General features: G+C 53.9%; 1 protein-coding gene across 1 annotated transcript in view; it reads right to left on the bottom strand.

The window, feature by feature from the left end:
* Positions 1-25099, bottom strand: part of SULT2B1 (sulfotransferase family 2B member 1) — a 33243-nt gene extending 8144 nt beyond the window's left edge. Inside the window, exons 1-2 of the mRNA XM_012754416.3 lie at positions 24858-25099; positions 5802-5944 (exon numbers count right to left, since the gene is read on the bottom strand). Coding sequence (XP_012609870.2) covers positions 5802-5944; positions 24858-24928 — 214 coding nt within the window. The 5' untranslated portion in view covers positions 24929-25099. The remainder of the gene's footprint in view (positions 1-5801; positions 5945-24857) is intronic.
* Between the last annotated feature and the right edge of the window lie 262 nt (positions 25100-25361).

Below are 25361 nucleotides of genomic sequence, written 5' to 3'. Positions count from 1 at the left end.
TTTTTCTGCGGGGACTGTGGCGAGACCACCTGTTCTTTTCTCCCCTGAAGCTCCACGTGCGGCCGTGTGACCGCGTCTGGCCAAGACGTGTAGGTGGTGGCGGAGACCCCGGGGGCAGAGGACCACGCAAGGAAAAGACCCGATGTCCGGGGCTGCGTGGGTTCTGCCCCCGCTTCCCTCCACCCTTCCTGCGCCAGCTGGAGTTCCCAGGAACACGAAATAAACTGTCGGGTTCAGCTGCTGCAATTCTGACGTTTATTTATGAGAGCAGCCAATACCCTGTTCAAGCATAGCAGAAGCTGGAACCGAATCCAGCAGTTTGGACATAAAAATCTCAGCTGTCTTCATTGCTCTCTTTTGAGGGTAACCCCTTCATTCCTGCGGGGAGCCACAGAATGCCATGTAATGGGAAGAGACCTCGCCAATCACCCAGTTCCCAGGTTTTTATTTATTTATTATTATTTTTTTGAGACAGAGTGTCGCTTTGTTGCCCAGGCTAGAGTGAGTGCCGTGGCGTCAGCCTAGCTCACAGCAACCTCAATCTCCTGGGCTCAAGCGATCCTCCTGCCTCAGCCTCCCGAGTAGCTGGGACGACAGGCATGCGCCACCATGCCCGGCTAATTTTTTCTACATGTATCAGTTGGCCAATTAATTTCTTTCTATTTATAGTAGAGACAGGGGTCCCGCTCTTGCTCAGGTTGGTTTTGAACTCCTGACCTCGAGCAATCTGCCCACCTCGGCCTCCCAGAGTGTGCTAGGATTACAGGCGTGAGCCACCGCGCCCGGCCCCAGTTCCCAGATTGGGATTCCAGGGAGACCACAGGCAAATCAGATGAGAAATAATAATGTTCACACTATCCTACTATTAGCAGTCATTGCATTGCATTCTAACAACTATTTTACTCCAGTTATCAGATTATGACCTCTAGACTCCAAATCCACACTGGCCCCTGCAAACACTTCTCCTTCGCCGCCTGGCTCCAGCTTGGTCAGTAGAGGGCGCTGGAGGAACACAGAATGAAGATGGGTTTGGCTTCCCGGTCTCAGAGCCCCGGGGACGTTGGCAGCCCTGCAGTGGACACCTGTGACAGCCACCCCTCCCACAGTAAATTTCAGCAGCCCGTAGTGAATTTCTCAGTCACCCGGTGCGCCATGGCCACACCCTCTCCGGTGAAATCCTAACCCGGGGTGGGGGTGGGGCAGGCCCACTTCCAAATTTATTCCTTTTTTGGGGTCTGCTTCAGCTCCAGGGGAAGTGGCTGCTCATTGTATTAGCTATTTCTACGTTCTTTGGAGTTCTCTTTTCTGTTGGTAGTTTAAACTCCTGTTACTAGCTCATAAACGGTGTGTGTGTGTGTGTGTGTGTTAAAATAGGCATAACATAAAATTTACCATTTTAACCAATTTTAAGTGTACAGTTAGTTAGTGGCATTAAGTACATTTCACATTGTCGTGCAACTCTCACCATCTCCAGAGCTTTTTCATCTTCCCAAACTGGAACTCTCCCCACTCAACGATTACTCCTCATTTCCCACCTTCTCCAAGCCCCAGGTAACCACCGTCCTAATTTCTCTCCCTATGGACTTGGCTATTCCAGGAACTTCATATAAGCAGAATCATACAGTATTTGGCTTTGTATGTCTGGGTTATTTCACTTAGCATAATGTCTTCAAGGTTCATCCATGTTGTAGCCTGTATCAGGATTTTCTTCCTTTTTTAAGGCTGAATAATATTCCACTGTGTGGACATAGCACAATTTGTTTATCTATTCATTCATCAATGAACATTTGGGTTATTTTGGCCTTTTGGCCATTGTGGATAATTTGGGTATGAACACTGGTGTACAAACATCTGCTTGAATCCATCCTTTCACTTTTTTTGAGTGTATGCCCAGAAGTAGAATTGCTGGGTTATATGGTAATTCTATGTGTAAATTTTTGAGGAACTGCCAAACTGTTTTCCATAGCAATGGTACCATTTTACATTCCCACCAACAGGGCACAAGAGTTCCAATTTCTCCACATCCTTGCTGACACTTGTTGTTTTCTAAGTAATAGCCACCTAATCAGTGCATGTAATTCTTTATATTAAACTTTTTTTTTTTTTTTGAGACAGAGTTTCGCTTTGTTGCTCAGGCTAGAGTGAGTGCTATGGCGTCAGCCTAGCTCACAGCAACCTCAATCTCCTGGGCTCAAGCGATCCTCCTGCCTCAGCCTCCCGAGTAGCTGGGACTACAGGCATGCGCCACCATGCCCGGCTATATTAAACTTTTCCTATACACATTACTGTGTGGTTTCAACCTCCCTCTGGCCCTGGCTGAGAGCGCCCCCATGAGGTGGTTCAGCAGAGATGCCCAGTGTCTTCACAACCTATTCCCCCTCTCCTCTTTGGTATTGGAATCCTTAAAGTTTAGCTGGGCACAATGGCATCCAGACAGAGACTACATCCCCCAGACTCCTTTGCAGCTGGTGAGATCATGTGACTGAGCTCTGGCCTATGAGATGTGAGTGGAAGTAAACGCACCTTCTGGGATATGCCTTTTATAGGAGCTGCTTGCCTTTGTTTTCCTTTCACTGCTGGCAGGATTACAGAGGTGGCGTTGGTAAAGAGAGCAACACCACACTAGATGCCAGCAGGCTGCAAGGACATTGCATCAACTCCAACTGCTTGGAACCGAGCCACCTACATACCTGCATAGCCTACCTACATAGAAACTATTATGAGAGACAAAAATAAGATTATTTCTTGGGGTCTCTTTGTTACAGCAGCTTAACCTACCTAGCTAATACAGGTAGGACCTCTTGTCATCTGAGAGGAAGCTAAGGAAATTAGAAATGAGGAAATTAAGGGCTTGGAGACATTCTAGGTCCTTTCCATGTTTCCTAAGAAGGCTACAAGGATTCCTAAGAACCCAGCTAGGAATAACCGAGGAGATAAATGTTTCCCTAAGAAATACTTCCTTGGGCGGTGGCTCACGCCTGTAATCCTAGCACTCTGGGAGGCCGAGGCAGGCGGATTACTCGAGGTCAGGAGTTCGAAACCAGCCTGAGCAAGAGCGAGACCCCGTCTCTACTATAAATATAAAGAAATTAATTGGCCAACTAATATATATAGAAAAAATTAGCCGGGCATGGTGGCACATGCCTGTAGTCCCAGCTACTCAGGAGGCTGAGGCAGGAGGATCGCTTGAGCCCAGGAGTTTGAGGTTGCTGTGAGCTAGGCTGACACCACGGCACTCACTCTAGCCTGGGCAAGAAAGCGAGACTCTGTCTCAAAAAAAAAAAAAAAAAAGAAAGAAAGAAATACTTCCTTGGTAACCTTTAAGCATCACGAAAGATCTAAGCCCACATTAATGTCCCCAGTGATCATAGTCCACCCCATTAAAGCCACAATCAGAATGACAAGTCCAGAGATCTCAAATTAAGACGTCAACCAAGGCTGGGCGAGGTGGCTCATGCCTGTAATCCTAGCACTCTGAAAGGCCAAGGTGGTAGGATGGCTTCAGCTCAGGAGTTCGAGACCAGCCTGAGCAAGAGTGAGATCCCATCTCTACTAAAAATAGAAAAATTAGCTGGGCACAGTGGCGAGTACCTCTAGTCCCAGCTACTCGGGAGGTTGAGGCAGGAGGATTGCTTGAGCCCAGGAGTTTGAGGTTGCTGTGAGCTAGGCTGACGCCACTGCAATCTAGCCTGGGTGACAGAGCAAGACTCTGTCTCCAAAAAAAAAAAAAAAAAAAATCCAGATTCATGATGTTTGTGATGATGTTGGAAACAGGACAGGCCCTCTCATACCCTACTGTCAAGAGAACAAATTTCTACAACTTCTATGGAGGGAAATTTAGCTGTATCTATCCAAATTACAAATGCATAGAACCTTTGGCCAAGCCGTTTAATATCTAGTAGTTTACAGATATCTACAGATAAATTCATGCACAGGTAAGTGATTCATGTACAAGGTACAACATTGTGTATAAAGTTCACATTGCGTATAAAGGCAAAAGATTGGATTTTTTTTTTTTTTTTTTTTTTTTTTGAGATAGAGCTTGCTCTGTTGCCTAGGCTAGAGTGCTGTGGTGTGATCATAGTTCACCACTCCTTCCAACTGTTGGGCTAAAGCGATCCTCCTGCCTCAGCCTCCAGAGTAGCTGGGACTACAGGCATGTGCCAACACACCAGGCTAAGTTTTTTTATGTTTCGTGGAGATAGAGTCTCACTATGCTGCCCAGGCTGGTCTCGAACCCCTGGGCTCAAGGATTCTCCTGCCTTGGCCTCCCAAAGTGCTGATATTACAGGCATGAGCCACTGCGCCCAGCCACAGAAGATTGGAAATTACTAAATATTCACTAGTCAGGAACTGGTTAAAATGAATTATTGTACATTCAATGTCATGAAATACTATGGAACTGTTAAAAAAAACCAACAACCCAGGAAGCCCTTTGTTTATAGTTCTAAGATGAGATGATGTCAAGGAAAAAGAAAACATGAACAAAACCAATATGCAGAATGGTGTATATAAACGTTAACTTTTAAGGGAAAAAAATTTATGTACATTTTTGCCTGTACATGCAAATTCTGGAAGGATACACAGGAGTTATTGCAGAAGGAGAGAGATCTTTCATTGTTAATCTGTACAAAAGATTAATCCTAACCCTAACTCTTGAATTTTAACTATGAATGCAATTTTTTTTTTTTTTTTTGAGACAGTCTCACTCTGTTGCCTGGGCTAGAGTGCCGTGGCGTCAGCCTAGCTCACAGCAACCTCAAACTCCTGGGCTCAAGCGATCCTCCTGCCTCAGCCTCCCGAGTATCTGGGACTATAGGAGTGAACCACCGCACCCCCCCCACCAATGGATTACTTTTTAAGAGAAAGATGAATGCATTTTAAATTTTAAAAAGAAGCTGGAATAATTGGACATCCATGTGCGAACAAAGAAAGAACCTGGATCTATACCCAATATCATATTTTAAAACTAGCTTAAAATGGATCATGGATTTAAATTTAAAATCTAAACTTATAAAACTTCTACAAGAAAACATAGAGGACATCTATGTGACAAGGGGTTAGGCACAGATTTCTTAGGTACAGAATGAAAGCATGATTCATAAAAGTACAGACTGACAAATGAATTTCATCTGCATTGAAAACTTGTGCTCTAGGCCGGGCGCGGTGGCTCACGCCTGTAATCCTGGCACTCTGGGAGGCCGAGGAGGGAGGATCACTCAAGGTCAGGAGTTCGAAACCAGCCTGAGCAAGAGTGAGACTCCGTCTCTACTAAAAATAGAAACAAATTAATTGGCCAACTAAAAATATATAGAAAAAATTAGCCGGGCATGGTGGTGCATGCCTGTAGTCCCAGCTACTTGGGAGGCTGAGGCAGGAGGATCGCTTGAGCCCAGGAGTTGGAGGTTGCTGTGAGCTGGGCTGACGCCACAGCACTCATTCTGGCCTGGGCAACAGAGTGAGACTGTGTCTCAAAAAAAAAAAAAAAAAATGACACAGTGGCTGGAAGCAGTAACTGCTATGGATAAAAGTAGAGGGCGAAGGTGACAGCAGGGAGGGCTGGCCGAGATGGGGGCGCGTTTGGGCCAGGGAGGAGCTGCGTGAGGAGGGAGGTGTGAGCCAGGGGGTACCTGGGGAAGGTGCTCCTGGGAGCGCAGGCCAAGCTCACCGGGTTCTGAACACACCCACGCCCCTCCTCATCCCTGCCTGCCTGGTGTTCCCTCCTCATCTTCTGTCCCGCCCCGCCCCAGCCCCTGGCCCCCAGCCCCCGGCCCCCGGCCCCGGCCCTGCCCAGCAGGTACCTGACTTGGGGTAGGTGATGATGAAAATGTCGTCGTCCCGCACGTCGGTGGCGTTCTCCGCCAGGCTGATGCTCTCCGGGGAGTACAGGCCGATGGGGAAGGGGATGTCTTTGTACCTGAAGTATTCCCCGGGCAGCTTCTGGCTGTGGAAGGGCGAGGGAGAGCAACGAGGTGGGCGAGGGGCCCTCCAGCCCTGGCAGGGGGCTTCCTCCCTCTGAGCCCCGCTTCCTCATCTGCAAAGTGGGGGTGGCTCACTGACCCCCACAACGGCGCTCACAATCCTAAGGAGCCGCGATTATTATTATCCCCGCTTCAGGGATACAGAAAGCGAGGCACAGAGAGGTTGAGTGACTTGCCCAAAGCCACACAGCGGGGGGGACGAGGAGCCCTTTGCATGGGCAAAGTGCGGCTTGGAGCTTTCCCTACATTTACTCTTCACCCCAGCCCTGGAGGGAGATGCTAAGTCACCCCCCATTGTAAAATGTGGGGTGCCCTGCTCAGCCCTGAGCAGCTGCAGAGCAGCAGGACCCCCTCGGGAGACCCCCGACTCCAAGCCACTTTGGCACGAAGCTTCGAGCCCCCCGTGCAAACTGCCCTTCCAAAGCCTGCGATTTGTTCACGCAGCCAGGCCGGTGAGTCCAAATTTCCAAAGTGAGATGTTCCAAGAGCAATCGGTTACCTTTACAGTTTCTTTCCATCCCAACTCCCCGGGGGCTCCTGTCTGTGGCACACGAAAGAGATTTGGGGGACCTGGCTAAGGGCAAGAGGAGTTGGGGATACCTTTTTTAATTAATGTATTTTCTTTGAGACAGAGTCTCACTCTGTTGCCCAGGCTAGAGTGAGTGCCGTGGCGTCAGCCTGGCTCACAGAAACCTCTAACTCCTGGGCTCAAGCGATCCTCCTGCCTCAGCCTCCCGAGTAGCTGGGACTACAGGAATGCACCACCATGCCCGGCTAATTTTTTATATATATTTTGAGTTGTCCAGCTAATTTCTTTCTATTTATAGTAGAGACAGGGTCTCGCTCTTGCTCAGGCTGGTTTCGAACTCGTGACCTCGAGCCATCCGCCCGCCTCGGCCTCCCAGAGTGCTAGGGTTACAGGCGTGAGCCACCACACCCAGCCATGGAGATACCTTTTGCTGGGCTTTTGTAGGCTATTTCTGAGGCCTGCAGTCCCTTCTGCATATAGTTAAGCTGCCAAGTGCTGGCTGGGTGCAGGAATTGCTTGGTGGGGCACAGGGACAGGAAGGTGGGGACGTGTCCCCCCACCCCCATGCCTCCTCACATATACAGTGGAAGAAGAGACAGATTTGAGGCGGGTGCAGCCAGAAGCCAGTCTGTTGTTTTTCAGGGACGTTTGAAGGTAACATCAGCTTTCAAAATGAAACAATTTGCTGTGATTTCTTTCTTCTTTTGCAATAAACATTCCTTCTACCTACTGTTGCTGTGGCAGGAAATAATTCTTGTTTGCAAGGGCAACTCCCTCCCAATGGTACGAGACACATCTCGGACCGCCCGTCTTTTCCCCCATACTGTTCTACTTTCCATTTTTGTCCCTTCTATAGCACGCTTAGGGCGATAACACTGAACTTAAAAAAAATGTGGGCGTGGGTTGTTTATGTTGTCTATGAATTTCGTTTCAGGGCGGTTGGAGCGGACACTGCGAACATCTGCTATCTAGAGAAGGTTTGGGTCGGACCACACAGATGAAAGTCAGAAACATAATAATGTTGGTGGAGTGTGCGGGAGACAGGAGTCTACGCAGTCGGTTTCCCACGATGGGAAATTCAGAATCAGGAAAAAGTCATCCATGGCATTAAAGAGCAGGAAGGTGTTTCTCCGTGTCGGTGGGGGGTGGCGGGGAGGACAGACAGGGGGGCTGATCTACATTGTGCCCACTTTGCAAAATTCACCGGGCTGTTGACTAAAGCTCTGTGCATGGCACTCGTGTGAGGTTTTTATTTTTTTTTTATTTTTTTGAGACAGAGTGTCACTTTGTTGCCCAGGCTAGAGTGAGTGCCGTGGCGTCAGCCTGGCTCACAGCAACCTCCAACTCCTGGGCTCAGACGATCCTCCTGCCTCAGCCTCCCGAGTAGCTGGGGCTACAGGCATGTGCCACCATGCCCGGCTAATTTTTTCTATATATATTAGTTGGCCAATTAATTTCTTCCTATTTATAGTAGAGACGGGGTCTCGCTCTCGCTCAGGCTGGTTTCGAACTCCTGACCTCGAGCGATCCGCCCGCCTCAGCCTCCCAGAGTGCTAGGATTACAGGCGTGAGCCACCACGCCCAGCCTTGTGTGAGTTTTACTTCGATAAAATATTCAGTGAATGAATGCATAAAAAATGAAAGGGAAAAAAATACTCTTCCTATTTAAACAAAATTACTTTAAAAAGAAGAAAAAAAAATTTTTTTTGAGACAGAGTCTGTTGCCTGGGCTAGAGTGCCGTGGCATCAGCCTACCTCACAGCAACCTCAAACTCCTGGGCCCAAGTGATCCTCCTGCCTCAGCCTCCCGAGTAGCTGGGACTACAGGCATGCACCACCATGCCCGGCTAATTTTGTCTATATATATTAGTTGGCCAATTAATTTCTTTCTATTTTTAGTAGAGACGGGGTCTTGTTCTTGCTCAGGCTGGTTTCGAACTCCTGACCTCGAGCAATCCGCCCGCCTCGGCCTCCCAGGCGTGAGCCATTGCGCTCTGCCAAAAATAAATTTTTTTTTGAGACAAGGTCGCAGGCTGTTCCCTGGAGTAGAGTGCAGTGGTGTCGTCACAGCCATGCTGGGATTGTAGGCATGAGCCACCGCACCCACCCCCTAATTGCTTTTAGTCAAAATGAGGTGAGATGTTGGGTCCAATGAGGTTGAAAACCCTGTTGACGTACAGAGGCCTTTTCTGTTAGTTCCTTGTCATGTGCCCAGGTGACAGAGAAGGAAACCAAAGCCCATGGAAGGCTTCCATTTGCCCAGGGGGCTGGGGTGCCTTTCCTGAAGCTCCCCACCAGCGTCCGCGACTGAGGGGACAGGGAGTTGTCGCTGACACCTGGGACTAGGTTAAGGCTTGGAGCAGCAGCAGGACATAGCTGCACACCTGTGCCCTCTGCCTGGGGTCACATAGCCTCATGGGGTCGTTGCGGGCATGTAAAATCCTCAGAACCCTGCCTGGCACGGAGTAAGCACTATGTATTTGTCAAATTTTTAAAAATAGGGATTGCAAGAGGATAAGAATGGTTAAAATAGAGGCTGGCTCGCAGTCTGCATTCACTATATCTGAGCTAAAATGATTCCCATTATTACGCGCAGTCACAGGGTCGTCCCCGAGCCCCGTGTGAGCTCCGAGGAGGGCCTGGCTGCCTCGCACGGGGTGTGGCACACAGTAGGTCTCCAGTAAACTGTAATTACTTTATTTGTTCAGTGACGTCATCAGCCAGCCCATAGGCTGAGCGTGGGAGTGGAATTCGTGATGTCACTGGTTACCAGGCAGGGGCTGTGACGTCATCGGTTTCCGGGCAGATTAGCAGCTAAGTGCCTGCGGGCTGGGCCTTGGCTCTGCTTCCATAGGTCACACGTGCTCTTCCTGTGCCCTGGGCAGGGATGGCGCCTCTCTTTGAGCCTCAGTTTCCTCATCTGTCACATGAGGACAGCTGCAATCTCTTTCTCAAGGTTTTAATCCTACTCGAGGGATTAAAAGGGATAACGTGTTTTAAGCGCCTGGCTCTTGCTAAGTGCTCGGGGAACGGAAGCTCTGTTTAGCATCATTTTGGTCTTTGATGTGACCGGACTGCTCCTGGGTGGAGAAACCTCCTCCCCGGTTTGCAGGAGAGGAGAACTGCGACCCCAAGGAGGAAAAGATCCTGTGCCGAGCCTCAGGAGTCCCTGAATGAATGGATGCATGAATGAATACGAGGGCGGCCTGCTCATTCTCCTCGCACTTACAGTCCCCAAATTGAGGGTCCCAGTGCCACCCCAGGAGGCCGGGGTGGAACCCACGGTGCTGGGCTTCCACGGGTATTTGGTGGAATGAATGAATGTGTGAATGAATGAATGAATGGGGTTACTAGCACAAAAGGAGAGGAAAATCAAAGAGCACTTGTCATATCCTTCCACCTGCCTCGGTGGTTCTCAGCCCTGGGTGCTGCATGGGGACATTCAAGGCTGCCAAATCCTGGCCCCGCCCAGGAGACAGTGTCTAAACCTTGTCACTGCACCCACGCGCTGAGCCCGGAACGACCAGCAGCTCCATGAATAACTGTCATGGCGCGAGGGGGCAGAGTTGGGCTCTATCTGCAGGTGACAAGAATATACAGTGGCTCACGTCTGTAATCCTAGCACTCTGGGAGGCCGAGGCAAGTGGATTGGATTGCTGGAGGTCAGGAGTTCGAAACCAGCCTGAGCAAGAGCGAGACCCCGTCTCTACTATAAATAGAAAGAAATTAATTGGCCAACTAAAAATATATATAGAAAAAATTAGCCGGGCATGGTGGCTCATGCCTGTAGTCCCAGCTACTCGGGAGGCTGAGGCCACGGCACTCACTCTAGCCTGGGCAACAGAGTGAGACTCTGGATCAAAAAAAAAAGAATATGGAGGTTCAGGGTTGGGGTAGGGGCGCGATTTAGCCAAGGCCACACTGCAAGGATGGAGCAGAGCTGGATTTGAACCCGGGCTGCTGTGGCCCCTCAGCCCTGTAGACAGTGTTTCTCCCGGTCCCTCCTGTGCCATGTACCCCACACTGCAGCCAAGGCCCCCCCAACAAACGCTCTGAGCTCTAGTCCCACCTCCCGCCTTTGCAGCTGCTGTTCCCCTGCAGGTGTGAGCCCCGCCCGCCCTGCGTCAGCCCCTGAGCTCCCGCCGCGTGTCCTGTCACTGCCGCCAGGCGCCTTGTCTCCCCGCCCTGCACGTGGAATCTGGCCGCAGGGGCCTCTCCTCTGCCTGGGTCGCAGGCCCATTCTGTCCTCACAAACCACGTCCAGGGTCAAGTGCAGCCATCGCTCCATTTGAGCAGAGGAATGAAGGTGGCAACTGAGCCGGCGACAGACGGGCAGCAGGAACAGCGGGCAGAGCTCGGCTGGGCGACCAGCCTCCTGGCAGGTGACTGGCCGGCCCTGCCTGGGAGACCCAGGACATGCGACTCTAAGAGGCCCAACCTCCCCACCCGACCCTCAACCCAGCCTCCTCCCCGTCCCGCCCCCTCCCAGTGTGTCCCTTGCCCCATCTCCCACAGGGCCACAGAGGGTCTCTCTACACCCAGTGCTGGCCCCGCCCCTCCCCTGGCTCCTGGGGTCCTCAGGGCATGGCCACACCTGGCCTCCTTCCTGCAGACACCAGCTGTGGTCACGCCCACTTTCCCTGCTTTCTGGAAGCATCTGCATACTTCTGACATGCCTTCACCAGGAATCCCAGGAGGTAGGTAGTGAGAGCACCACTTCGTGCCAGAAGAAATGGAGGCCCAGAGAGGTTAGTATAGTTCCCAAAGGTCACACAGCAGCCTTCATAGGAAGTTTCATTAAAAACCTGTCCATGAGCCTCTACCCTTCTCTCTGTGTCTTTCTCATTCCACGTTTCCTCCCCAGTGCCCGACACGCAACAGGCGAGCACTAACCAGACCTGTCCCCAGTTCGGAGCTCCTAGTGATGGGGGCTCAGTCGCTCCTCCGAGCAGCCCAGCCCTGGCAGTGGGGAAGGAGGCTGGGCTGAAGTTGGCCACTTGGATTTGAACCCAGGCTCTGCTACCAAGCAGCTGCATGAGCTCGAAAACATGGCCTAACTTCTCTGTGCCTCAGTTTCCTCATCTGGAGAAGGAAGCTAGGAAGCAACTTTGTAAAGATTAAAAGCCACCATAGCCTCTCGCCTGGATGGCCACAGTCACCTTCTCGGCAGTCTCCCTGCTGCCACCCCGGGCCCCCGAGACCAGTCAGCTCTCCCCGCGCGGCAGCCAGAGGGATCGAGTTCGAGCCTGAGTCGGCTCCGGTCCCTCCGATGCTCAGACCCTCCTGTGGCTCCTTCTTACTCAAAGTAAAAGCAAAGTCCTCACGGTGACCCACAAAGCCGCTCATGACCTGCCCCCGTGTCCTCTTTTGCCTTCCGCTCCTACCCTCGCCTCTTCGCTCACTCAGCTGCAGCCACCCGGCCTCCTCACGTTCCTCCTCCATTTCAAGCCTGGTGCTGCCACAGGGCCTTTGCACTGGCTGTCCCCGCTTTTGTCTTCCATTCAGTCCCATGACTCTTGCCCTCACCTCTGCTCCAAGGTCACCCTTTGTCATGAGGCCTCCCCGACCACCCTGTTTACCATGAGACCCACCCACCCGCTTATCCTGCTCCGCTGTCCCTCCCTCTGCCATCGCCTGAGCTGCTCTGCAGTTGACAGATCACACTGCCTGTCCTCTCTGCTTGCGTGTAAACTCCATGAACCCAGGGATATTTTTTAAATGGTTTTAGGCCTGGTGGCTCACTCCTGTAATCCCAGCACTTTGGGAGGCCAAGGCAAGAGGATCACTTGAGGCCAGGAGTTTGAGGCCAGCCTGGACAACATAGCAAGACCCTGTGTCTACAAGAAATAAAAAAATTAAAAATTAGCCTGGTGTGGTGGCCTGTGCCTGTAATCCCAGCTACTCGGGAGGCTGAGGAGGGAGGATGGTCCAAGCCCAGGAGTTCAAGGTCACAATGAGCTATGATTGTGCCACTGCACTCTAGGCTGGGTGACAAAAAAAATCCCAGCGAGCCTGGCACTGAGGCGGCCCCTGATCGGTATTTGTTGCAGGAATGAAAGTGACGCTAAGTGGCACTCGCTCTCACCGTCCTCCCCGGAACGGAATGTGCCTTAAACTCATTTATTCTCTCAACGACCCTAGGAGGTGGGTGGTATTACTGTTCCCATTTTACAGATGAGGAAATGGAGGCACAGAGAAGGAGAGTCACTTGGCTAATGTCACACAGCTGCCCAGGGCAGAGCCGGGACTGGAACCCAGGCAGTGTGGCTCCACAATGTGCGGCCTTAACCGCCCGGTGCCACGGGGTGGCTCCTCCCGGGTGCGTCTCTTCTGGGCCGGGGCTGTGGCTGGCCGGGAAGACACGAGTTTGACCTCACGTAACGTCACTAAGTCTCCGCCACCACCGCACGACGTGTGCAGATCTAACTCTCAGGACCTTATTCCTATTATATTATGTATTAATAAGTCTCCAGGAAGTGTCTTAATATAATCAAAGCTTTTAAAACAAACTCACTGTCCCTCCTGGGTGTTTATTCAAAATAAACGGAAACCTATGTTCCCACAAGCGTCCTCGCGCTCGTGTTTATAGCTGCTCGATCCAGAATGGCCAAAGCCTTCCACGGGTGAACACAGAGAAACGGACCCAGCCAGGAGGCTGGGGCGGGAGGCCGGGAGTTCAAGTCCTGCCTGGGCAATAGCGAGACTCCACTCTAAACCCTCCGCCCCTGCCCCGAAACAGCGGTACCTGCAAGCCATGCAAGAGTCGCTCCCCAGCCACAAAAAAAGAACAAGTCACCAGTCCCCAGGACCACGCAGAAGGATCTCAAAGGCACCACGCTGAGCGACAGAAGCCAGGCTCAGAGGGTTGCGGTCTGTGCAATTCCATTTCTGTGACTGTCGGGGGCTCAATCGTGGCCCCCAAAGGTGCCTGGCTCCTGTGCGTCTGTCCCATCACGTGGCAGAAGGGACTTCGCAGATGTGATTATGCTGAGATCTTGGGGCGGGGAGACGAGCTTGGAGTATCCGGGTGGGCCCCGAGTTATCATAAGGGCTGGGCGCGGTGGCTCACGCCTGTAATCCCAGCACTCTGGGAGGCCGAGGCGGGTGGATTGCTCGAGGTCAGGAGTTCGAAACCAGCCTGAGCAAGAGCGAGACCCCGTCTCTACTATAAAGAGAAATAAATTAATTGCCAACTAATATATATAGAAAAAATCAGCCGAGCATGGTGGCCCATGCCTGTAGTCCCAGCTACTCGGGAGGCTGAGGCAGGAGGATCGCTTGAGCCCAGGAGTTTGAGGTTGCTGTGAGCTGGGCTGACACCACGGCACTCACTCTAGCCTGGGCAACAAAGTGAGACTTGGTGGCAAAAAAATAAATAAATAAATAAAAATAATAAGGGTCCTTCTTCTCAGAGCCTCAGGGCCAGAGGGGGGTGTGACCGCAGAGGCAGAGGGCAGAGAGCGGTCGGGACAGGCCACGCTGCCGCCGGATCACGGGAGGTTGGAGGGGCCGGGAGCCAGGGACCTTGGGTGGCCTCTGGACGCCAGGAGATGGGCCCTGCCCCCGTCCCGCAGAGCGGACAGCCCTGCGGACACGCCACTTTTGCTGCAGCCAGACCTCTTTGGCACTTGCCCTCAGACCGGGAGAGAGGACAGTGGTGTCGTTTGAAGCCCCTTTTTTTGTGGTCATTTCTTTCAGCAGCAACAGGAAACTAATACAGTGACACTTTTGCAAAGAAAATACGTAGGGACGGAGAGCAGGCCGCTCAGCGGTGGCGGGGTCAGAGATGGGGCAGGGCGTGAGGACAGGGACAGTGCGAGACAGCTGTCTGGGGAGATGGGCAGCTCTGCGCCCTGCCTGCGGCGGAGGTCGCGCACGGCTCCACCTGGGCTAGAATTCCCAAAATCACGCACCTCCCCTCCGAAACGCCATCTCACCACGTGATTATATTTTTAAAAGCATCGTTCGTGGAAACAAACGCTTAACGCCCAGGAGCCATTTAGGATGACAAGATGTGAGCTGGCCAGCGTCCCTCTTGGCCACCTAGGGATGTGCAGAGTGGCAGTTCCGGCCTCTGCCACGGCCCCGCCTGGGGCTGGCGGTCCTCCAGCCCCCTCTGGCCTCCCGTGGGGGCTGGGGCACAGAGGAGGCACACCGGGGCCTCTAATCCAGGGACACCCCGATCGGATACCCAAAGACAGGCCTTTTTGCTTGAATACAGCAAATGCATTCATTCACCCCACAAACACTCACTGAGCACCTACTATGTGCCAGGCGCCGGGGACTGCGACAGTGAACGCAACAGCCCGAAATCCCCGCTGCAGGCTACGATCCGTGAATGATGACGCTAACAGCTAGCATTGGAAATGTCATCTAGCAGAAGGGGACAGCATAAAACGGAAGCCTCTGGGGGTTGAGGATCGTGGAGGCCCGGCTGCCATTTTCTTTTATTTTTTCAGAGACAGGGGCTTGCTCTGTCACCAGGCTGGAGTGCGGTGGCCCAATCATAGCTCATTGTAACCTCGAACTCCTGGGCTCACGTGATCCCCCTGCCTCAGCCTCCCCGGTAGCTGGGACTATGGGAAGGCGCCACCATGCCCGGCTCATTTTTTAAAAAATTATTGTATGTTGCCCAGGGGTTTGCTAGGTTGCCCTGGCTGGTCTCGAACTCCCAAGTGCTGGGATTACAGGCGTGAGCCAACACAATTTTAGATGAATGGAATCGGGGAGGCCCCTCTGGGGAGGTGACATTGAGCAAAGACGTGAGGGGGGCTCAGGGCAGGAGCAGTGTGTCACAAAGGGGAGGGGACAGTGTAGGCAAAGGACGCAGAAGGGGCCAGGGGGTGCTGGGGTCCGTTGGGGCTGGAGCTGGGAGCTCTGGGCTCCCGTGACCCCCCGCCCCTTCCAGGGACTCGACTGGGCACATGATGAGTTCCTCCGTGCTGACTCAAGCCCCGCAGGCGCCTGTGGACAGCTCGCCTCCCTCTGGGGAGCACTGCCAAGACTCCCCCAAGCTGCCCGGGGCTCAGCGCTCCTCACTCCCAGAACACTCTGTGCAGCGAGCGCCGTGCCGCTGGCCTGGGCCACCATGCTCTCGGGCAGGAGTCCCCTCCTCGCCTCCTGACCGGCCTCCACTTGCAGCCCATCTGGGCAAGCGTGCCCAGCTCAGCCGCGGCAGGATGACTCACCCTTGGCCGGAGCGCAGAGAAACTCAGCCGGCGTGTGCCTGGCAGAGCCCCTTTGGGAGACCATTTGGCAGAGTTTAAATGACCCACGGCCGGCTCCTTCCTCCCCTTCCCAGATGAGGCCACCTCGGCTAAAGCAAGTGACCTCCCACCCCCATGCACATTACTGCCCTTCTCAGCATCCTGTTCCCTTCTTCCGTGGCCCTCTTAATACTTAGTAACTATTTTCTTTGTCTGTTGCCTTTGCCTTCCTTTTTTTGAGACAGGATCTTGCTCTGTCTCCCAAGGCTAGAGCGCAGTGATGTCATCATAGCTCCCTGCACCTCAAATTCCCAGGCTCAAGCGCCCAGCCAAATGAAAATAACTTTTTTGTAAAGACAGGGTCTTGCTATGTTGCCCAGGCTGATCTCAAACTCATGGGCTCAAGCAGTTGTCCCACTTTGGACTCCCAAGCTGCTGGGATTATAGGTGTGGACCACCGTGCCCAGCCAGTTGCCTTTAAATCTGTCCTCTCTATGAATCTGTAAGTCACTTAAAAAAAAAAAAGAATCTGTCTTCTCCACTAGCAGGGGAGTTGAGAGGGAGCACAAACTCCCCCTGTAGGGTGTCTCACCTCAAAGAACTGGCATCTGACACCCCGACATCATTGCGTTACATCTGTCAGATGAAAAATGCACGTGATGGCTAGACACTGATGGACAAGACAGTCGCCCCTTGAGGAAGTGCCCAGTGAAATACACTCGGGTGTCATTCGTTGCAACGCTGTTGGAGGGAAGGTCAGAAACAACAGGGAGTTGGGTAAATAAAAGGCGTTTGCATCTTCGTGGGGATTTGGGTTAAACGTGCATTTCTCAAAATTGGCACACTTTAGATTTATTTGTGCAGCTTACTCTATATAAACTTTTATTTTAAAAAAAAACCATAAACAAATATTGAACTCTGATTAATGACATGCAGCCTGGAATGTTTACAGTGACATGTTCTAACGTCTGCAACTTTGAGACGCCTCACAGGCAGATACAGGGGTGCGCAGATATGTGACAAGGTAACTGTGTATAATAAAATCTTGGGGGGGGTGGTATAGGCGTGCTCACTGGGCAATTCTTGCAACGTTTTTCTGTTTTAAATATTTGAATAGACGGCTGCGGGAGAGGAGGTGGCATTTATTTGGCCAGACGTCTGAGATATTACAGGGAGTAAAAAGGCAAGAGACAGAGCCAGGTGTCAGAGGTGACTCCAGGGACGTGGGAGCCACCGGAGGGAGATGGCAGAGTCTGGGCTCTGACCAGGAGACCCCACGGCTGGGGCCAGGGTGGGGGCTGCAATGTGAACCTGCAATGAACTTCCATGAAGCCCCCCAAATGGGGGGGGGATGTTCATTACATCTGCTAGACTGCCTCGATGGGGCACACGTGCATTTTTCTGTGTTTTTAGGAAATCTAATTAGGAAAATATATTCTTATATCACATCTCTGTATCTGCTGATCATCTAGGCTTGCTGATAGGTTACTAGTGTCTCCCAACACTGCCAGGCCAGCCTCCCAGGATGCCAGCACTGCCACTTTGGCGTGTGACCTCCCTGCGCTGGAGGAAGCTCATGCCCGCTCTTAGGTTCCTCCCCTCCCCCCCTCCCCTCCCCCCTCTCCTCCCCCTTCCCTTCCTTCTAAACAACACTGATATCACAATCACACTTCACACCTTTCTCTGCAACTTGCTTGTTTTTCAGTGAATGTATAGTGACAGTCGTTCCAGGTTAACCTGCAGCCATCTCATTCCTTGTAAACATTGATACAAAATTATTTTCCTTTTGAGGAGAGGCATATATCAAACAAAGCTGAATTTTGACAAACCCGCAGGCCGTCCAGCTCCCATCAGATACAGAACAGTCCCTCCTCCCAGGCAGTTTCCTGGTGGGCTTCCCAGTCGGTCCCCACTCCATCGGCGGAGGCCACCACTGTTCTGAGGTTTTTCGTCACTATCTTGGATATTCTAGAACTGTCATCTCGTGGTGTCTGGTTTTTTTTTTTTTTTTTTTTTTTTTGAGACAGAGTCCCATTCCATTGCCCAGGCTAGAGTGAGTGCCGAGGCGTCAGCCTCGCTCACAGCAACCTCAAACTCCTGGGCTCAAGCGATCCTCTTGCCTCAGCCTCCCGAGTAGCTGGGACTACAGGCATGCGCCACCATGCCCGGCTGATTTTTTCTATATATTTTTAGTTGGCCAATTAATTTCTTTCTATTTTTTTAGTAGAGATGGAGGTCTTGCTCTTGCTCAGGCTGGTCTCGAACTCCTGACCTCGAGCGATCCTCCTGCCTCGGCCTCCCAGAGTGCTAGGATTACAGGCGTGAGCCACCGCTCCCCGCCAGGACTTGGGTTTTTATTTTACCTCCAGCAGGTGGTAGGTGTGCAGGGTGCTTAATTCACATTATGGGATGCAATTCTCATGCAACCAGCTAAGAGCTTGCTATGGGCCTATATGTGTGTGTGTGTGTGTGTGTGTGTGTGTTTTCTTTTTTTGCTATAGTGAGGATATAGACCCATTTTATTTATTTTTATTTTTGAGACAGAGTCTCACTTTTTGTTTCCCTGGCTAGAGTGAGTGCCGTGGCGTCAGCCTAGCTCACAGCAACCTCAAACTCCTGGGCTCAAGCGATCCTCCTGCCTCAGCCTCCCGAGTAGCTGGGACTACAGGCATGCACCACCATGCCCGGCTAATTTTTATTTTTGTATATATATTTTTAGTTGGTCAATTAATTTCTTTCTATTTTTAGTAGAGACGGGGTCTCGCTCAGGATGGTTTCGAACTCCCAACCTCGAGCAATCCGCCCGCCTCGGCCTCCCAGAGTGCTAGGATTACAGGCGTGAGCCACCGTGCCCAGCCATAGACCCATTTTTGAGAGAGGGAGACTGAGGCTCTGGGATGTGAAGAGTCTCACCCATATCCACCTTATGGGAGACACACCTTCGGTTTAAGGACCCAGCTCTGTCCCTTGAAGCCCCGCAGTTTCCCCGAGGGCTCCTCCCCTGCGAGTCCTGCTCTGGCTGGGCTGCCAGCGAGTGTCCAGTGTCGTTCCGCTCTTCCTGTGAAGTTCTGCTTGTTCCCCGAATGCTCCATGCTCTGCCACACCACAGAGCCTCTGCAGGCGCTGTCCCTGTCGCCTGCGGCTTTCCTCCACTGTTTTCTCTCCTCCTTTCTCTCTCTCTCTCTCTCTCCCCTTCCAGCAGACATTTATTAAGCTCCTACTGTGTGCCTTTCCCCACCCTTGGGAGCGCTCATAGCCTGGAGCTGAGTCATCCCATAGAACTTTCTGGAAGGACAGAAATGTCCAACAGGACAGCCAATGGACACACGTGGCTGCCCCAGCACTTGAAATGTGGCCAGCGGGGTGGCGGAGCTGGATTTTTCATGTCATTTCATTGTTACTGATGTGACACTGATACTCAAATTCAGACACGGGAAAATCTTTTAAAGCAGGTTGGGTCGGGTACAACTTGGGCCTGGGAGGCGACTTCGTCAGCCGTAAAGTGGATGGCATGTGAACACAAACCGGCTGCTTCGGAGGGAAAGTTAATGTCTGAATTGAGAAAACACACGCTCGATTTCAAAGGCTTAGTATAAAAAAAAAAAAGAAGGTAAACGATCTCACTGATAAATTTTTCAATTGATCGCATGTGCAAATGATAATATTTCAGATCTGTTAGATAAAATAAATAGTTAAAATTAATCCCACCTGTTTCTTTTACTTTTTTTTTTTTTTTTTAAATGTGGCTACTAGAAAATGTTTACGTTTGGGGCTCATGTTATGTAGCCATGGGGGGTGGCCAGACCCAGCCGCCCCGCAGGGGGTGTCAAGTCCCTCTGTGAAGAAACGGCCATCCAGGAGGTGGCAGCCAACACCTCACGCCTGTAATCCTAGCACTCTGGGAGGCCGAGGCAGGAGGATCGCTCGAGGTCAGGAGTTCGAAACCAGCCTGAGCAAGAGCGAGACCCCGTCTCTACTATAAATAGAAAGAAATTAATTGGCCAACTAATACATACAGAAAAAAATTAGCCGGGCATGGTGGCGCATGCCTGGAGTCCCAGCTACTCGGGAGGCTGAGGCAGGAGGATCCCTTGAGCCCAGGAGTCTGAGGTTGCTGTGAGCTAGGCTGACGCCACGCACGGCACTCTAGCCCGGACAACACAGTGAGATTCTGTTTCAAAAAAAAAAAAAGAAATGGCCATTGAGGGGCCGCCTCTTCCTGTGGTTCTAAGCACTTGTTTGGTCCCTTTCTCTAGGATGGGGGGCGAGTGGGATGTCTGTAGTAATCCCAGTTGTCTGAATCCTCTCTGGCCTCAGTTTTCCCATCTGTAAAATGGGAACCATGACATTGGCTACCTCCCAGGGCTGTTCTGAGGCTCAAACGAGCTCGTCCACACAAAACCCTCAGAGCAGGGCCTGGCTCAGGGCGAATGCTCAGGACGGTCGCCACTGTTACCATCCTTCACCCTGTCCCCCCACTTCCTTGCACCTGAGTTCCTGCTCCAGGAAGGGTCGCAGCAATTGAAAGAGGAAAGAAGAAAACAGCACAAACAAGGACTCGGCAGAGAGAGCGGGAGGGCCCGGCGCTGCATGGCCCGTTTCACTCATGCTTGGCTCCAGAGCAGCCCTGTCTGCCAGGCGGGGCCCAGGTCATCAGCGACAGGGGCGAGACTCGAACCCAGGGCTGCCTTCCTGCGGGCATTCCTGCCTGCAGGGGCAGGGTCCCCGCTTTCCCTGACCCTCGGGGCCCCCAACCCCACTGAGTCACCTGGCCACACCTCTCTTGAGAGGGGCCTCCGGTCCAAGTCCCAGCAAGACCAGGGCCTCCCTTCTCCCCTGGCATCTGGTGTCACGGGAAGTCCCCTGGGTCCCACTCTCCCTCCCCAGCAGCCTCCTGGCGGCAAAGTGGCTGCTCGGTTCTTTCCAGATGGGTCCTGGGCAGGGCCACCAGGCACAACTTGCAGAGAGCAAGTGCATACGGAGAGGCAGACAGGTGTCCTGCCCGTGGCTCCCCAAGCCAGGGTCCCCTGCGGGTGGGGATGCCGTGAGCATCTTTTCTTGATTGTCACCAAGGCCCTGGCATCTACTAGCGTGGGCCCAGAGGCCTGTTCTCTATTCTGCCTTCCCAAATCCCACCCAGACAGCGAGGGCCAGCGACTTATTCTTTCTTTATTGTTTAAAACCTTATGAAGCCCCCGTCTCGGAAAAAGCAGCCCTGTGACTGGCAGGGCTGTGGCCCTAAAATCATTCAGGTGGCTCAGCCCTCCCCGAGGAAGGAGGGGCCGGGGTTGTAAAACCTGACCTGGCACCTCCTCCCTCCCGGCCATAAAGAGGCAGAGATCAGAGAGTGCCCGAGCGGGACTTGGGGACTCGAGATCAGAGGGGTTGGGGGTGGGGGGAAGTGGCAAGTGCAGCTATTCTTGGCCACCAAGGCCGCCCCAGGTCCAAAAGCCAGCCTGGCCTTGACCGACCTCTCCGGTGGCGGTGGCGACACCCGGGAAATGGGGAGGAGCACCGCTGAGCCTCCCGGCTGGCTGGACAGGGTCCTGCTCCTTCCTGATCGTGCACATCCCCAAATTCCTGTCCAGGGCGTGACACAGTCGGGCTTCCCTGGTTCAAGTCCTGGCTATGCCCCGCTTGGCCAGCTGTGTGACCTTGGACAAGTCACTGAACCTCGCTGAGCCTCAGATTTTAAGTAGGATTACAGCAGTTAATCTCGGCCGGTTGTGGGGATCAGATGAGGTGGCCCAGCTGGCACTCGGCACAGGGAGCACCCCGAGGATGCGTAGGGAGGATCCCTGGTCTTGTCGCCACCTTGGCTCTGGTGCCTACTTCCTGTGCCTGACTTTGTGCTCTTAAAATGTTTTCTTTGTCCAGAGTATCCTCTGAGCCCACATGGGACACACATCAAATTTATGAAGCACGCTTTGTAACAAACCCCATAAAGTAAAACATCCCAAGCCAGGCATGTTGTCAGTATCTCTGGGCTACCCCCCTCAGCTGCTACCCCAAATTAAATCCTGGTTAGTTTCCCGTTTTGTTTTGTTTTTAAGATATATACATATATTTTGGCCTGGTATGGTGGCTCATGCCTGTAATCCTGGCATTCTGGGAGGCCGAGGTGGGAAGATCGCTCAAGGTCAGGAGTTCGAGACCAGCCTGAGCAAAAACGAGACCCCGTCTCTACTATAAATAGAAAGAAATTAATTGGCCAACTAAAAATATATAGAAAAAATGAGCCGGGCATGGTGGCTCATGCCTGTAGTCCCAGCTTCTTGGGAGGCTGAGGCAGGAGGATTGCTTGAGCCCAGGAATCTGAGGTTGCTGTGAGCTAGGCTGACGCCACAGCACTCTAGCCCGGGCAACAGAATGAGAGTCTGTCTCAAAAAAAAAAGAGATACATAATATATTTTAATTACATACGCCTGTATTCTGAAATTACGTACAGTTTAGCTTCTCTGGTTTTGGGGACTTAGAGAAATAGACCCAGGCTGGTCCCTCTGCGGGTGGGCCTCTGTGGGGAGTTTCCACCGCTGGCTCAAAGCCCCTCCTCTGAGCCAGGCCGCCTGGTATTTTCCGGAAGCAGTCTCTGTCCCTCTGCCCTGCCCTGCTCTCGGGCTCCCAACTTTGACTCATCCTACAAGCTCCTGCTGAAAGGTTGCCCAATCTCACCTCCATTCATTCATCTCACTTCTTGATGTCTTTTTCACACTTCCCTACGTCCTGTCCCTAGTCATGAAAGGTCAACAGTTTTCGTGCCACCCGGGGGCCAGATTCCTGATCCAGGGAGTGGGCCCGCCCTATTGTCCCCCAGCCAAGAGTTGTAAATTGCCCCTGTCCCATCTTAAAGCCTGAGAAGGAATCTGGCAAATGAAGGGGAGAGGGCAGAGGGAACTACACGTGCAAAGGCCTGTCGGTGCCAGGTGGCTTCTAGACCTACTTGTGGGTGGGGTGGGACGGGGTCAGGAGGCAGCAGGGAGGGTGGGGACTGCGCCAGGGCCACACTGGGCCACGCTCAGATGGCTGCTGGAGCCACATCCACCAAGCGCGTGGCTGTGGGTGTGCAGGAAGCAGAGGAGGGGAGAGGAGAGGGGCCCCGGAGCCCAGCCCACCCCCCATGTCAAACCAGAGCAGCTCTGTGATCTCTGTTGTGTATTTCTGCCTGGGAGCAAGACTTCTCTTGGCCAAAGGGGTGCTGGGGAGCCACAGAAGGGCCTTGAGCTGGGGAGGGGCCAGGGATGGATTTGGGGATTAGAAAAGACCTCTCTGGAATCCCCCGGGAAGGAGATGGATGTGCAAAGGCACTGGGGCAGGGAGCAGTGAAGCGTGTCTGGGCATCTGTAGTAGTAGTAGGTGGAATTCAGGTGAGGGAGGAGATGGGCTTCGGGGGGAGTGAGGCCGCAGCACCAGGGCCCGCGGGGGCTGAGGCTGAGGATGGCTGGGAGGACGGGAGGCTGGGACAAGGCTCCAGGGGGAGGTGGTCAGAGGGGCAGGGCAGAGTCAGGGGCCAGTTGGGGCTTGGGGACCCGCAGGCTAAGGGGCAGAGGGGAAGGTAGGGGTGAGGACGAAGCCTGCGTCTGACCCAGTGACGGGTGGGGTAGGCCCGAGACGCATCCTGGGAGCCCAGCGGGGACACGAGCCTCTGCGGGGCCTGGGGAGGGGACACCCAGGGGAACCGGCCCAGGAGGGAGGACGAGGCTCTCGAGAGACACACTTCTGGGTCTAGGGGATTCCAGAAGCACATGAGGGGTGAGGTCCCAGGGGCGCCACCCAGGGGGCTGCGCACAAGTGGGAGTCGTTTACCCCCGTCTCAGACAAGGACACTGAGGTCTGCAGAGGGCAGATAACCGCACAGAGCCCACACACTCGGCAAGGTCACTCGGGATTTGTGGCCAACCACCGCGCAGGACAGAGATAAGGAGCGGCCGGAGGCGGGTCCGGACCCAAGCTGCTTTGTCTCTCGGGGTAAGAACTGCAGAGCCCCAGGCCTGGATGGGGAATGTCGGGTAGAGAATGCTGGGACATTCCTCAGGCACAACTGGGGTCAGCCTGGGGCTCCTGTCAGCCCTAGAGGCAGAGATGCTTTTCTAGGGCCTCTCACGCTCGGCTCCTGGCTGATGGAGGGGGGACCAGAAATAGTATAATGGAGTGAGGTCCCTGTGGTGGGGACGGGGCTGGGTTGTCGCCCTCCTCACACCCCAGGCTGGCTGGAGGGGCCTGGGCACCAGGAGAGTGTTGCTCAGCAAGAGCACAAGATAAAGGGATTGGAGAGGCCGGCAGCAGCTCGCTGTGTGATCTCCGGCAGGCCGCCTGCCCTCTCTGGGCCTCGAGATGGAGCCACTGGGAGGGGCATAACAGGAGTATCCCCAAGGCTGTCAGGAGGGGGAGAACCCACAGATTCTGGGGGTCAGATTTGCTGCGTCATCGTGGTCAGGTCACTCTCCCTCTCAGCCTCAGTTTCCCCATGTGGAAAGCGGGTGCTATCAGCGGCTGACTCATGCCCGGGAACAGAGGAGTCACACCGCGCCCAGAGAGGTGGGGACTGCTCTGCCCTAACGGCTCCTACCGGGGTGAAGGGCGCAGAGCCCACCCTCCAGGCCCCCAAGCCCCAGCGCACAGCGCCTGCCCCGGGACCCAGCTGCAGCCCACCCCTCCCCCACCTCTGCTCTCCCAGCCTCCCCCACACAGAGCAGGGGCACGTCCTCAGCTCCCATGAGGGAGACACCCCCATTATTGACAGGCTTGCTTGGGGTGCCCCACAGAGAAGCAGGGGACAACAGTCCCTGTGTTTCCTGAGCAGCTACTATGCTGTCCCTGCTCCCTCTTGTCCCCGCCTCTAGCTGGGAGGCCGAGGGCTTGTGGACCCCTTTCACAGATAGCAAGACTGAGGCCCTGAGAGGGGCAGGGGTACCTCGGGCATCTCAGCTGGTGACTCAGCACAGCCGGGTCCCCACTGCCTCCTGTACCCCAGGGGCGCCGGGCCGGGCCGCCCAGCACCGCCGTCCAAGTCCAGGCTGGGTCCGAAGCTGCAGGAGGCCGGAGGCCACCTTTGCCGCGGGCCCTGGCTTCCCCGCGGACCACCTCGTCGTGGTCTACGGGGGGTCTCCCGGCGCGCGCGCGCGCGCACGGGGCCGGCCTTACCTGATCTCCGAGATGTCTTCCTCGTAGGTGTCCCACAGCGCGGGAATCCGGGGCTCGGAGGGCCCGTCCATGGCGGGTGGGCTAGGGCGGGGCGGGGCGGACCGGCAGGGAGCAGGCGGCAGGGGGCCAGGTGTGCGCGGCGGCGGCGTCTGCCACCCGGGGAGCCCGCCAGGTGCCTACCTCCGCGCCCGCCCAAGGGGAGGGGCAGCACCCAGCCGGTTCTCCCAGCTGCAGCCCACGCCTCCGACAGCGGGAGAGGCCGGAGCCACCCCGCGCCCGGGGCGGGAGGGCGCGATGGCCTGCGCTGGCGGCGCGCCAGGGCCGGGGCAGAGTCCAGGGGCTCCGCGCCCAGCCCGCGCGGCCTCAGTGAGCGCGCCCGCCACGCAGCCCAGCACGCCCGTCTCGGGGAGTTCATTCATTCATTCATTCACTCCTTCATTCATTCCAGAAATACTTACCCAGCATCTCCCGCCCGCCAGGCGCTGCGCTCAGCGCGGGGACAGC

This window comes from Microcebus murinus, chromosome 16 (genome assembly GCF_040939455.1).
Source record: "Microcebus murinus isolate Inina chromosome 16, M.murinus_Inina_mat1.0, whole genome shotgun sequence".
NCBI classification, from domain to species: Eukaryota; Metazoa; Chordata; class Mammalia; order Primates; family Cheirogaleidae; genus Microcebus; species Microcebus murinus.
Note: the sequence above shows the minus strand (reverse complement) of the source record. Positions and strands in the feature narration are given on the sequence as shown.